This window comes from Osmerus eperlanus, chromosome 22 (assembly GCF_963692335.1).
Source record: "Osmerus eperlanus chromosome 22, fOsmEpe2.1, whole genome shotgun sequence".
NCBI classification, from domain to species: Eukaryota; Metazoa; Chordata; class Actinopteri; order Osmeriformes; family Osmeridae; genus Osmerus; species Osmerus eperlanus.
The window spans coordinates 6,867,363-6,881,816 of record NC_085039.1 but is presented as its reverse complement, the minus strand read 5'-3'; the positions used below and the strand labels follow the sequence as shown (position 1 = coordinate 6,881,816).

Sequence of the window (14,454 nt, the reverse complement as noted above, 5' to 3'; positions counted from 1 at the left end):
ATTGATGACATCACCGTAGTTCCTTTCTAATTGGTCAAACTGACAGTGTTACAACTAACCCCGTGTTACTTTCATCCCCGGTCTCCCCTACTATAAACAATTATTACATCTCCTTTGAATATCCCTTTTTACAAGCAGTGTCACAGAGGGCTTCACATGTGCCCATAGAACTGCCCCTCAACCAACCTCAATTTTCAAGGAAGACAAGCAAAAACTCCCAGAAAACCTTGGGAGGAGCAATTCAGTGAGGGATCCCCTCCTCCAGAGATGGTTGGTGAAAGAGAGGTGCAGAACACAGGTTAAACATAGTTTTACATTAAGAAAAGTGCCAAACACAGAAGTCCAAAGGTCAACTCGGGTCAGAGTTGGCAAATGTCAGTTTAAGCAACGGTAGCCACAGGCTGGTGCCATGTGATTGGCACAACATAACAGGGAAGCCAGGTAGATGGATGGACTGGAAGGGACCGATGTCCGTGTTATGAATGTCCTTGTGGGACTGTGGTATCAAATTTCATATTCCAGTCTAATGCATATGTTCTTATGGATGATGGCTGTAACTAAAATTGAATATGGTTTTTGCTCATCTTTAAATGCAGGATAGGTATGTTTCGCAAACATAGCAATTTTAGCTTGAGTTTGAAAGGATTCAAACTGAAATATCTCACCCCTCCCTTAAAAGCCACTCCTCCAAAACATAATAACTTAATGATTGGTTAGGTGACCTTAATGATTGGTTGTGTTTATTATAGTTTTGCAACGCCCACAGATATTGTATTGATTTCATTTTACTGACAAACCTTTAGATTAATTGGTTGCTATCAGGATGTGAAGTTTATCTCAGCAAACATGACAAAAAGTGCTTCTCAACAACATTACCTTCCCTGCCTTTAAGCTCCTCCCTGCCTTTAAGCTCCTCCCAACTTTTTATTATGCTTGGCCGTCCGGTTTGTGGCTTCTGTGAGAAATAGTTTTCAGAAGAACGAGTCATACATTTCATGTTAAATCTCTTTTGTACAGTAATATACAGAGCTTAGTATCTACACCAACAAGAAAGAGGAGGACACCAGATTATCATATTAAGACTCAGGAGAAGACATGCATTTGCAATCCAGTAGCGTGTCCCCTCACAGACACCAAAAGAAAAGAAAAGAAAAAACCCAAGACACAAAAATGGCCTGTAGCCAAACGTCTCCTGTCTCTGTACCGGTGCCGGCCAGTTATGCCAGGTGAGCGGGAAGCATGTGACCCAGTCAGTACATGTAGGACTGCCATTAATCCTGGCTACCCTCCACACACAGACAAACAGATAACCAGCCATGTTTGGCATCAGGAAGAAGTGCAGGGGAGTCACAGTGCCCCTTTCAGGAGTCAGGGAGCCAGGACAGACCAGTTCCAGCCCAGTCATGTGAAGGTGTGGAGCGCTGGGACCGGAGGGAGGGAGGGGGGTTATGGCTGGGGAACCCTCTCCCAGTCCCCCTGCTCTGTCCTGTGGTAGAGCTGGGGCTGGCCTCCAGGGAACAGGCTGTCTGGGCTGGGGTGCTGGAGGAGGAACTGGATGGTGGACTTGATGTGCTGGATGAAGTGTGGAGGCTCGGCCATGGGGGAGGTGGATAGGTACTGAGGGGGAGGGGGGGAGAGAGAATGGAGGACAAAGGTTTAACATAGACAGCAGGGTTTCCCGCTGCACCTTCCAGTTAAGGCGGCCGCCTTAACAACACACGCCTGCCACCTTAACTAACTTTTTGTATATATATTTTTTTAAATATTCCAAACCGTGACGAACGCCAGTCTCCCTTCTCTAGATAATCAGTTTTTACAACCTTGAAATATGTGATAAGCCTCCGAATCGTGTAATGAGTCCGAACAGCGGCATCTGGTGGTGTCTACACATGATTTTCTCTCGCACTTTACACAGCCAAAAGGACAGAAAAAGACAACCGAAAATTGCGGGCTTCTTCGTACAACGAAGAAGGCCTGTCCCTGTCCCCCCCAACTCATTTTCTGCGGGAAACCCTGGACAGCCACACATACAGTATGCAAACACAATACCATGATTATCGTGACCAACCGTGGTAATAACTTTACTATCCTTCATGATAGAAATTGGGTTTGCAGCAGAATCACACAGAATCAAACACAACTGTTGTCCATGCAATGCAGGCTTTAGATTTAATTGAATACATGCAAACTGAAGCTGATGTCAGAACATATCACCTCATTGAATAATATCCCTCTTTTCTCAAACCTTTGTAATGTGGAAAAAGAACCAGATATTTATTCAGGTGTTAGTGGGCAACAGGGTGTAAGGTCAATGAGGTCCAAAAGAAAGATTGACACGTTCTATAACAATTCCAAAAAGTCCACACAAAAACTGTCCCTCAGTTCTTACCTTTAAGATGGTGTCATCCTTTTGCGACAGCCAGAAGGCAATATCCAGATTAGGGGACCACTTGCAGGGACCTATTTTCACTAGTCCTTTGCTTGAGTCATAGATGTCAGCCATCTATACAGAAGACACGTTCACATAGACAGGTCATGTAACACTGCATCGAAATCTTCAATGTCTTAACATTTTCCTACAGGCTTTCACATCAAACTTGGTTTCTCCTCAGTTTCATGTAATCACCGATCGCAGAGGTTTGGAAAGGGTGAAAGCAGGGTCATTCCTACATCAGCAGCCACCAATCCAGTCATGTCAGATCAGTGATCCTCCCAAGGTGCAGAACTAGAGAGGATGCCTGTGAGTGTAGAAACAACAGTGGTGTCTCTACCTGTCCTCCAGTGAAGGTCCTCGCTGAGCGGAGCTCCTCTGCAGGGCCTTTATAAGGGAACGAGGCAGGGAACACCTCCCCTGTCTTCACGTTCACGCCTGCAGATGGGCGACACACACACACAGTCAATACATTAGATACTGTGTACTATTCCACACTCCACAAAAACGCTGGTGGGAGCACTCTTACAATGCACGGTGCAATGACTACTTACCTATCCCATAAACCACCGGTCTGTGTGTTCCGTCAACTATGACATCATTCATCTCTACGGAAAAAAATGGAGCGTTTTTATAAACACGCGCTTACAAGTTATCTTATTGTCATGTATGTAACCATACATTAAAACCATTTCTGATTCTGATTCTGATAGAACACCCAGTGGTTCACTGCAGATGGAAAAGTACTGAATGAACGTACACAACAATTCAACATGAATTACCTGTGATGCAGCACGTTTCTAGGTGAATATCCTCCTTCTGTTTGTGAAAGGCCGCTGCGGAACACGAGCGCACACACAATGAGGTCTTGTCATTATGCAGACAATACTCTGTTGCTATTTGCAAGTGTCTACGGCAATAGGTGAAGACAGAAGAACGAGATATTTACCCAGGAGGTTAAGGCTTAATTTTTCGGACGTCTTTGACTCGTCGTCGAATCCCCCGACAAGATGGAGCTCCAGTCTTTAAGATGAGTAAAGACAGGCTGACAGTGTGTGGAAGTGTGTATCAAACTGCTGCTGTTTTGATTAGCGTAGGAACCCAAACATCTCCGAAACATCCAGAGGAGGACGTTTGGGGGGTTTTCAGGTGGCAGGCAAGGCATTCGTCACACAAGCTTTGTTTTAAACCACCTCTGCTACGTCACGATGCATACACCAAACAAGCAGTAAAGGATATGGATGTCTCCACCATGCATAGAATGACTCTCCATCGTATGTGTCTGTTTTTGTCATTTGCCTTCCTTGACTGAGTGATGTCACTGCCACTACGATGAGAAGAACTTCGGTGTGTGTGTGCGTGCGTGCGTGCGCGCGTACTCGTGTCTTTCTTTCTCACCTGCCTTCCTTGACAGGGCCGCTAAGTGATGTCACCGCTTTCACGATGAGAGGAACTTCGCTCCACGTACTGGAGCCGTCACAATGGGCAAGGCAGGCGGCTCCACTTCCTGGGAAACGAGGCAGAGACACACCCCTTAAACATGAGGGTCTCCTGTCGCTGGTTACCATGACAGCTGTCAATTGTGCATTCTAGGAAGGCCCCGTTACCCGTGTGTCGCACCAGAACGAGGTGGCAGGTGGTGGCATCGTCAGAGCCGATGACAGCTACAGAGTCTAGATGAATAGAGGAAGACATGTTCACGTTTGAAAGTTATTTATAGAAAAAACATTCAGTGGGCAGCAATTCTTGGAAAAGTGACAGTTTATTTAGGATCTATTCTCTTGTACTTTGATTTGGACACAACACAATTAGGTCAAAGTTAAGATTGCTAGGTTTCATTTGATTCGGTTCATATTTATTACTTTATTTTGGGATAATAGCATGTTCTGGACATTTCCACCCATTTCAGTGTAATAAAAGTAACTACTAACGCACTTGTTCCGGGAGTACAACAGTACTTAGGAATGGTTTGCTGGACCCCATGTTAGTTTCCTCAAGGATCACAATAACTCTTGCTTAGAGTCTTGTTGGTTAGTGGTAACTGATTTAAATTGTTGTACTCGCTGTAAAATATTTTTTACTGTTGCTTGCTTTTCTACAGGTACACTTGCACTTAAAGCGATTCATGTTGTTTAATTGTAACTTGTTTAACCCTCGTGCTGCCTTCGGGTCACATGACCCAAAGGTTCATAACGAACCATCGTTGTGTTTACCTAATTTTACCCAATACAAAAACAAATAAAAATAATTTTCTTTTAACCATCGCAATGTGGGGGGTCTGAGACAGCCCAACGGTTAAAAGAAAATGATTCACTTTGTTTTGGTATGCGGTAAAGTTGTCGCAATACGACGGTGGGTCACAATGACTGATGGGTCAGAATGACCCGAAGATAACACAAGGGTTAACTACATGCTCTTGTGGTTCTTCCCTTTGGCACTTATTTTGGTTGTTAAGAATATGTGCTTCATGTTTTGGCTACCCGCAATGTTTTTGGGGCTATCTTGTTGTTATTATCAGTGACCTATGCACTTTGTAAAGCTCTCTCTCTTGGAAGTCGCTTTGGATAAAAACATCTGCTAAATGAATAAATGTAAATGTACTATCTAACTAACTGAGGTAAAGCAATAACTCATGTTTGTGGACTGGTTTAAGCACTCACTGTCTGCTGGCGTTGTTGCTGCAAACTCTCTTTGCTGAACGTAAAGAAGGCACTTCGAGTCTACATCCACAAACGCTTTGGAACGAAATTCGCTGGCGTTTGTCTGCAAATGTTGACAACAAACCCATTGTAGCTAACTATTAGCATGTGTATGCGGCTTAGGTCACGGGATATAGGTTAAATAATCATTCATTTTAACAAGGACATCTTAACACTGAAAGCGGAAAACCTAGCTAGTTGTACAGTAAGAATACTAACCTGCAAATGTGGATATTTCGTGAAAAGTTCATCTGTCGAACTTGGTCGTTCGATTCGTCTATTTTGTATTAACAGTGGCATTTCTTTCTGCAATTTGAACCTATTCTAATGTCATAATAACAGGCCCAATACATACAACTAGTAGGACAAAAGACACATTAAAAGTAAATTAGCTATCTAACGTTAGCTGCTTGCATTTCCTGGTATGTCTTCTTCTTCAGAAAACGTGTACAATACTGCCATCAACTGTACAACATAAGTACAACACACAGTCAGACACAAAAATAGATGGGCTACGGCTATTCCCAATCACGCTACGCATTTTTCGCTGCTATTTTGTAAGCAGTCACGGTAGATAGGCCAATACTTGTTTTACGTCTTTAAAGAGGGAGGCACTGGAAGTTTACGTGACCATTTGAAGCAACAACAAAACAAAAAATATTTTGTTTGCATGTTTCAGGAACCTCTAAATATTCGGTACGCATTCCGTCGTCAACTGCCTAACAAAGTTTCGACTTTGACATTAGGATTTTAATTTGTCCGTGAAAGAAGCGGGTTTTCTAGTACGTGCAAGTAAGCTGCAAATATTTGGACGGAAAAAAAATCGAAAACATGAGAGGGAGTTCCTATGGGGACAGAGATCGGGACCGTGGACGAGACCGTGGGTAAGAAAGAATCTGAAAAGTGTCACATTTTTATGTAGATAGCCTGTAGCCTACGTTGTTCTACGTGCACATGCATACTTTGATTATTTGCTTGTGTTTGGAAACAAGCAATACATTTTCTGGGTAGGAGTAACTATAAGTGAACTAATAAAATTAACTAAATACAATAGGCCTAATTGTTAGGCTACTCAGTTATATCTAGAGTGGAAATCGTTGCCGTTGCGTTACCTCTACAGGGCTTTTGTGGCAACTGATAGGCTACATAGAATTGCTAACTTGCTGTATTTTTTATAGGCTACATATACAACTCTCAGGTAGAGTAGCCTACTATGTATCAACAGAGTAGTATAGTAGGCTTTAATACTTTTTATCATGAGACACAATACCCTACATTTCTACTTTCCATGCGCATATAAGGGCTCGGTTTGGTTCTAGTAGCTACGGCGGCAGCAGGGGCGGACCTCCCCCCATGAAGTTTGGGAATCCTGGAGACCGCCTGCGCAAGAAGAAGTGGAACTTGGACGAGTTGCCGAAGTTCGAGAAGAACTTCTACAACGAACATTCGGAGCTCCAGCGTATGAGTCAGGTATAAACTTGCACATTCGCGGCCTTAGCTTGTGTGGCTCTCTGGGCAAACCCCCCCCTCCTGTGCCGCCCCCGGCAGATTGGCCCCGCCCTAACTAAGTCCGCCCCTGCATAACTCAACCAATGACAGTGATACGATGTATGCTGCGTCAGTACTTATTTTCTAATTCTAACCTGTTGCATTCGGATTTCTGTCCTCCAGTATGATATTGATGAGTTTCGCAGGAAGAAGGAGATCACTATTAGGGGCACTGGCTGTCCCAAGGCCGTCACCGGTTTTCACCAGGCTAATTTCCCCCGTAAGTAGGAGCCTTCAGGAGGACCACGTTTAAATACCGGTTGCAGAGGACCAGGACCTTCATTTGAAGTTGAAATGTCTTTTGTTTAACTTTTTTTACAAACTGATAAAAACTTGAAATGAATTTAGGCTATAGAGTTCGTCTTGTCAGAAACGCCATGTGTAACCGTTAACATGAATTTACATTTTATTAAAGTATAAAAACTCAACTGTATCTAAAGTTCCATACAAATAGTGCATATAGTAAGTACAGAAAATGGCATAGGATAATATCAAGAATCAGAAAGGCACAGCTCTAATAGTATTTCAGTGGTTAGAGCCAAGGAACAGTTTGTTTGAACAGTTTATCTCTCTCTTTTGTCAGAGTACGTGATGGACGTGCTTCTGCAGCAGAACTTCAAGGAGCCCACGGCTATCCAGGCTCAAGGCTTCCCACTGGCCCTGAGTGGGAGGGACATGGTGGGAATAGCTCAGACAGGCTCCGGCAAAACCCTGGCGGTGAGGCTTGGATACTGTATTCATATGAAAGTATAGTCTAGAAGTATAATAGTATGTACTGTGTATAACCTTTCGTAACACTTTCATACTTGCTGTTCCTACACACACACACTGACGCACACACATATACACAGCTGTCAATATCTGTCTCGTCGGAGTAATAGACACACATAAACGTTGTTTTACGACGGTGAACAACTGCAGAAAGAAGTGATGGCGCACAGACACACACACACACTCAGAGGAACACAGACAGACAGGCAGCTGCAACCTCCCAACATCATAATCAGGCACAACCCCTATTATTCTGCACCATTAGGGATCCAAGACTGAACTGATCTTCTTTCCAATCTCTTTCATCTTTTGTAGTATCTCCTCCCTGCTATTGTCCACATTAACCATCAGCCGTACTTGGAGAGAGGAGATGGGCCTATTGTGAGTACACAACATTGGGCTGCTGCTGCTGCCTCGTACTGTGTGTGAATACAGAGTAGATGGCTCTATTTGAGGAGTTGCCATATCCACATCACGTATGACTGAGCTGCTGAAAAATACAAACTTTTACTAGTTTTACTCGTTTTTTACTTTTAGTGTATTGAAGCACTTCATGTGATATGGCTGGTCCCACATCAGTAACACATTGTGTGCTGTTTTACATATCTATGGCCAGTATCCTTGGAAGAATTCCCATCGGCACCGTAGTCACTTAAGCGCTATACTTTGATCTGTTAATCATGTGTTTCTCTCTCCCCCTGCCCTCGCCCTCCGCTACCACTTTCTCTGCTCATCCCTCTCTCCTTTATTCGTCTTTACATCCACCCCTTCCTCCCACCATCTCCCTCTACCTCCCTCATTTTCACAAACTCTTTCTACCCATCCTGACTCTTTTCGGTCACTTTCTCTCCCTCCCTCCCTCCCCCCCTCCTCCCACTCACCCACCTTTCCCTCCCACCAGTGCCTGGTCTTGGCCCCCACCAGAGAGCTGGCCCAGCAGGTGCAGCAGGTCGCCAACGACTACGGCAAGTTGTCACGCCTCAAGAGCACCTGCGTCTACGGCGGCGCCCCGAAGGGGCCTCAGATAAGAGACCTGGAGAGAGGTGACCACATTAACATCTTCAGTATAACAGGGAAAAATATTTTTGGACGTACAGTACAAGGGGGAATTTGATTTCAGAATTCCTTTTTATTTCAGAATTCCTTTGCAAAGGCAATGTTTATTATGTATTTAGTGGTAAATCTGGCTCTTTTTTTTTTAATAATAACATTCTTGATGGAGAAGCACAGTTTGGCTGCTCAGCTGTCGTGTCTGCGGAGCGGCTGTGTTTGAAGCGTGCTGCCTTCCAGATGGGGCTGATGCCTTTTCCCTCTGAGAGGACTGTCTGCTCATATTCTATAATCATTAAAAAGAAAGAAAAGTTGTAGGAAAGGCTAGGATTGGGTGGAGATAGTCCTCTAAGCTGAATCTGTTCTGTTCTTGTGTGTTGATTGTGTTACCCCCCTCCCCACCCAGGTGTGGAGATCTGCATCGCCACACCTGGTCGTCTCATCGACTTCCTGGAATCGGGGAAAACCAACCTGCGACGCTGCACATACCTGGTGCTGGACGAGGCCGACCGCATGCTGGACATGGGATTTGAACCCCAGATCCGAAAGATTGTGGACCAGATCAGGGTAGGGGGGATAGGAACATGGTTCATGAACAGCTGCTGATAGTTGGAATGTCTTCTTGGAATTGAAGTTGGATAGATAGTTATGAAATGATGTCATCATTCTATTGAATAAACTCTACCGGACATCTTGATGGGTTTTGCGATACAGAATTGACTCTTTGATTGACTCCCTTCCCTCCTCTCTCTCTCACTCTCTCCCCGTTTGCCCCCTCGTTCTCTCTATCTCCACCCCCAGCCTGACCGCCAGACCCTGATGTGGAGTGCCACCTGGCCCAAGGATGTGCGCCAGCTGGCGGAGGACTTCCTGCGGGACTACGTCCAGATCAACGTGGGCGCCCTGGAGCTCAGCGCCAACCACAACATCCTGCAGATCGTCGACGTCTGCATGGAGAACGAGAAGGACAACAAGTGAGGCTGCCGGAGATTGTTTCTGTGATTGGATGGTGGTATCCATGGTCTTCAATGGCCACCTGTCCTAATTCTATTTCTGGCTAGGTAGGTAGGCTAGGGAGTCAGGTGGCTGAGCGGTTAGGGAATCGGGCTAGTAATCAGAAGGTTTCCGGTTTGATTCTCGGCCGTGCGAAATGACGTAGTGTCCTTGGGCAAGGCACTTCACCCTACTTGCCTCGGGGGAATGTCCCTGTACGTACTGTAAGTCGCTCTGGATAAGAGCGTCTGCTAAATGACTAAAATGTAAATGTAAAATGTAGATCAAGTTGAAATTAGTTTTATAAAGTGGTTTATTTATCATGTGCACAGAACACCGGTCATTCTGGACAATGACATATTTATGGCATGGCATGCAAACAGCTACGTAGAGGCCAACAAAATAGAAATACTCATTTAAAACAATGGCAGCAAAAAATATTAGCAGCAAAAATACCTTGAGCAAGTGAAGGAGGCTATTGTGGTGTGTAAGAAGGAACATGCTTTCGTTTACAAGCAGTTGGGGCGATACGTACTAACGTTTTCCTCTTTTCATCAGGTTGATCCAGTTAATGGAGGAGATCATGGCTGAGAAGGAGAACAAGACTATTATCTTTGTGGAGACCAAGAAGCGTTGTGACGAGCTCACCAGGAGGATGAGACGAGACGGGTGAGAGGAACAGAGGGACGGAGGGAGGGATTAAAACATTGTATCTACAAATTCAAATTCTTTAATGGTGAGTGGGGTGTCCTCAGGTGGCCAGCCATGTGTATCCATGGAGACAAGAGCCAGCCTGAAAGAGACTGGGTTCTGATAGGTGAGTCACAATTCAATCTGCCTATGCATCTTAAGATGACTCATCTCTTTCCTCCTTGACTCGAGAGATGCAGTGAAATATGTAGATTCGGCCACTTTTGTTTACATTTTCTTGCTGCCTTTTCTGAATGCAGAGTTCCGCAGTGGGAAAGCCCCAATCCTCATTGCTACTGACGTGGCCTCTCGTGGTCTGGGTATGTCCTCTCAACACACACACACACACAGTATTACACACACACACAGTATTACACAAATTTCACTTTTCAATACAAATAACGAATCGTTTTTTTTGTTTGTAGTGTATACAGCACATATTTAAATCTGTGTTTTAGTGAAGGACACACAAGACAATATAATGTGATTCGTTGCTTAATTTTCCATCCCATTTTCAGGTTTAACACATGGACATTGCAGTATGTCGACTTACAGTATGTGCAATGTGCCTGTACACTTTCTGTGAATGAAGTGCTGGTACATTGCTCTTGAAAATGTCCAACTCGACTATATTTCTGCCATGTACCATTTCTGTGGCTGCCTCCACACAAATAACCCCATTCGAGGTTGTAAAGCAAGCCCCAAAGCTACTGTAGTGTAGCTGTGAAGCTGCAACATCAACAAACAACAGTGTCAGTTGCCTCCCCATTGGCCTCTAGCTCTCCTGTGGTTTTACAGTCTGTTTCTTGTTACTGCAGTTCAAAGCCTCCCCCGACCCAGGGTGCTCTGGCACGCTGCCTGAACAGGAGGGTTGTGAAAGGGGGGTGGGGGGGCTTTATCCCTTTATCATCATCATGTCTCTTCTGTGGTGTGAATGTACAGTTTATTTTTATTTTGACTGTAACTTGAAGTCACATTTTTCTGAGGCTGGTTATTGCTACGGCATATATTTTAGGTACAGGGTAGCCCACCATGTGTTTTTAAAAGATAATGTCCGTCCACCCAGTAGCTCTTTAGTCAAGCTCCCTTAGTTCAAACCTGGAAGTGTGAAGGGGACGTTTACATGTTGGATTTTGCCAAGCCTACCTATGACTGTCTCCTTGTTCTTCTTTTTCTCCTCCCCTCCCCCCCTTCAGGGTTTGCCAGCACATGGCCGCTCAAGCAGTCAGTGCTGGAGTCAGAACTGGTGTTGCCCCCAGTCAGGCTATGCTAAAAGCTAGGTCACATGCTAAATGCTAACGGCTACTTGTAACAAGGATGCAGGCCCCCTTCACCCACCTCTTGTACCACAGCTCCCCGTAGTGTTAGCGCGTGTCATTCCAGCGAGCTCGCCTTGGGCCCAGCCTGAGGTGCCTGTCTGTCCGTCTGCCCATCCGTCCGAAGGCAGACAGACAGGGAGAGAGTTGTAGGAGCTCGTCTGGATCCAGTCCTGACCCGGTTCTGTGCGGAGGTCCTGCAACTCGGCGAGAGAGCAACAGAACCGTCCGGTGCATTTACGGTTCTGCTCCCGTCCGAGGTTGCCGGTGCGTGCTAAAGGGTGAGGAGGAAAGTGTGCAAGGGAGGGGGAGTGACATAGCCTACCAACCCTCCCTCCCTTCTTCCTCCCCCCCCAAGCTCCTCCCAACGAGCCAGGACTGATCAGGGGGTGACTACCCTTGTAAAGCAACTTGAAAGGGGTAAGTACCTCAGCACCCCCTATTTCTCAATCCACGAGCTCTCAACCTCTCATTCAGGTCGTTCCATCCTTTTGACTCCCGAAACCATAAGACATAGGGGTGGTTGTGAAATGTTTTGTGACAGCATACGTGTTCATGAATTGTAATTCCACCATTTTGTACTTCACCTGTTCTCTTTGGGGACATTCGGATGTTGTTTGGCAAGTTAAGGAAGTCTCACAGTGGCCGCTCGTCGGTTACCTTGGGCAGGTAAAAGGAGACATGTTTATGGATTCCAGCAGTGTTGTCAGAGCCCCATGTTTTCTGTAATGAGAAACAGACTTCTCTGTCCTTTTATTAGTCTAGTGTTTGGAGAAACATTGTTTATTTCCCCCTGTAAGAATCAATTTGGCCAAAAGAAGACTTAAAAATACAGTATGGAAAATTACCTAGAGCACCTTTCTATGGCACCAGAAACCATGTGGCGAGGGTCCATATTCAAAAATCGGCTTCTCTGTCTTGTAACATCCAAAGTTGAAGTTTTATGACATATCTTATACCAGAATGCTTTTAAACTACTTTTTGAAATTGACGGTAAGTAACGCAAAAGACAGTTAGTATTTTATCAGTCCACATTCTGGAGAACCTTAATCAACACTTCATCCCTCTCCTCTCTCTCTGACTCTGTGAAACAAACTGATCCTCCTTTACCCCGCTCAGACGTAGAGGACGTCAAGTTCGTCATCAACTACGACTACCCCAACTCCTCGGAGGACTACGTCCACCGCATCGGGCGCACGGCGCGCAGCACCAACAAGGGCACAGCCTACACCTTCTTCACCCCGGGGAACCTGCGGCAGGCCCGGGACCTGGTCCGGGTCCTGGAGGAGGCCCGGCAGGCCATCAACCCCAAGTTGCTGCAGCTGGTCGACTCTGGACGCGGAGGCGGGGGAGGGGGTGAGTTTGCTCGGGTTCAAAACACGCACCGTCCTTTTCCTCGACGGTTGTAGTAGATGTACTGGGAGGGAGTCAGGTGGCTGAGCGGTGAGGGAATCGGGCTAGTAATCCGAAGGTTGCCAGTTCGATTCCCGGTCATGCCAACTGACGTTGTGTCCTTGGGCAAGGCACTTCACCCTGCTTGCCTCGGGGGAATGTCCCTGTACTTACTGTAAGTCGCTCTGGATAAGAGCGTCTGCTAAATGACTAAATGTAAATGTAATGTACTGTAGCCTAATGGGGCAAATGGTATTCTGGTCATATGCAAATGACCCGGTATATAAGGGTGAGGTCAAGAAGTGGTAGGGGGTCTCTTATCTGAGCGATGTTTAGAGCAGGTCACATATCCTATATTGTGTCTATTAAATAAAGATATCCAGAAGCACTCCATACCGGTGTAGTCACTAAATCCACAAGGTGTAGATAACACCACAGTACAGAGACCCGCTCTTCTCAAGCACTCGTCATATTTTGTAGTCATGTTGTTGACTACAACGTGGTCGATTTTCCCCACATTCTTTTCTCTAGGTGGCCGGCTGCGTTACCGGCCCAGTGGCTCCGATGACAACAATCCCAACATGATGTACCAGGACGAGTGTGAGCGCCGCATACGCACTGCCAGCGGAGCCAATAAGGAGAGCCGCAGCAGCTTCAGCCGCGACGGGCGGAGCCGCGACGGAGACAGGTCCTCCTCGTCCTCCTATCGGGACCGGAGCAGGGAGGGGAGGAGCGGCTACGGCTCGGGAACCAACCAATACCAGAGCTTCAGCCGGAGCGGGGGCCAGTCGGGCGGTTCCTCGGGTGTGAACGGCGGGAGGCAGGACCAGTCGGGTCAGTCCCAGGGTCAGTTTGGGCCGCCTCCGTCTGGAGGGCCCCAGCCACTCATGGCCCAGCAGTTTGCCCCGCTTCAGTCCCCCCTCATGAGCTTCATAGGGAAGCCACCGTTCCCCTTTGTTCCCCCACCCACTCCCCCCGCCGCAGCACCCAGGAAGTAGAACGCCACCCTTGAAATCCCATTAAGTGTGAAGCTAATGTAGCTTGTGTCCTTCCCTGAGGGGTATAGGAGTGGGCAGGTAAGGGCTAATATATTATCATTTTGTTGTTTTGTAGTTTAGATTGCTTACTTTTTTTTGTAGATTAGATTGCCCTGTATATGTGAAATGTATTGTCTCTACTTTTTTGTTTTCAATTGTGTTTATCACTCTGTAGAACTACTTGTTATTTTTTTGTCCGTAACTCGGGTGTTCTGTGCTCTCCGGTTTTCTACTTTCCTACAAATCTGCAACCATCTTGAAATATGAATGCAAATCTGTAGTTGCAGTTGCCTTTAACTGTGATTCTGAGTTTGAAATATCTGTATGGCTACACCCACTTCATAGAAAAACAGTCTTACTGTATCTGGACATTACAGATGCAAAAATCTGTCTGTCTTAGATTAGTAACCAAATGAGCATATCGGAAGTCTCTTGCCTAGTACAGTCTGTACATAGAAAGTGGTTGTTTCTTAAGCTGATTCATTCCACAGCATTAAAGTTTTTGTAACCATTGAAAATGTTTCTGC

At 45.8% G+C, this 14,454-nt stretch overlaps 2 protein-coding genes across 4 annotated transcripts; one reads left to right on the top strand and one right to left on the bottom strand.

The window, feature by feature from the left end:
• Window positions 1–709: 709 nt before the first annotated feature.
• ntan1 (N-terminal asparagine amidase) lies at window positions 710–5,747 on the bottom strand. The gene is made up of 10 exons (XM_062448493.1): window positions 5,350–5,747; window positions 5,092–5,194; window positions 4,039–4,104; window positions 3,830–3,938; window positions 3,381–3,454; window positions 3,214–3,267; window positions 2,986–3,039; window positions 2,772–2,869; window positions 2,390–2,503; window positions 710–1,617 (listed from the first exon to the last, which is right to left on the bottom strand). The coding sequence occupies exons 1-10, from the start codon at window positions 5,428–5,430 to the stop codon at window positions 1,447–1,449; spliced, it is 924 nt and encodes a 307-aa protein (XP_062304477.1). The 5' UTR covers window positions 5,431–5,747; the 3' UTR covers window positions 710–1,446.
• On the top strand, window positions 5,674–14,445 carry LOC134008913 (probable ATP-dependent RNA helicase DDX17). 3 transcript variants are annotated; one of them, XM_062448489.1, is made up of 13 exons: window positions 5,674–6,014; window positions 6,450–6,600; window positions 6,802–6,898; window positions 7,262–7,395; window positions 7,765–7,830; window positions 8,351–8,492; window positions 8,906–9,066; window positions 9,301–9,473; window positions 10,051–10,161; window positions 10,248–10,309; window positions 10,443–10,502; window positions 12,618–12,854; window positions 13,422–14,445. In XM_062448489.1, the coding sequence occupies exons 1-13, from the start codon at window positions 5,962–5,964 to the stop codon at window positions 13,886–13,888; spliced, it is 1,914 nt and encodes a 637-aa protein (XP_062304473.1). In that variant the 5' UTR covers window positions 5,674–5,961; the 3' UTR covers window positions 13,889–14,445. The 3 variants fall into 3 exon arrangements, with proteins under 3 accessions (XP_062304473.1, XP_062304474.1, XP_062304472.1); XM_062448490.1 differs by having other exon boundaries at window positions 5,675–6,014; window positions 6,453–6,600; XM_062448488.1 differs by having other exon boundaries at window positions 5,677–6,014; window positions 6,432–6,600.
• Window positions 14,446–14,454: the final 9 nt, after the last annotated feature.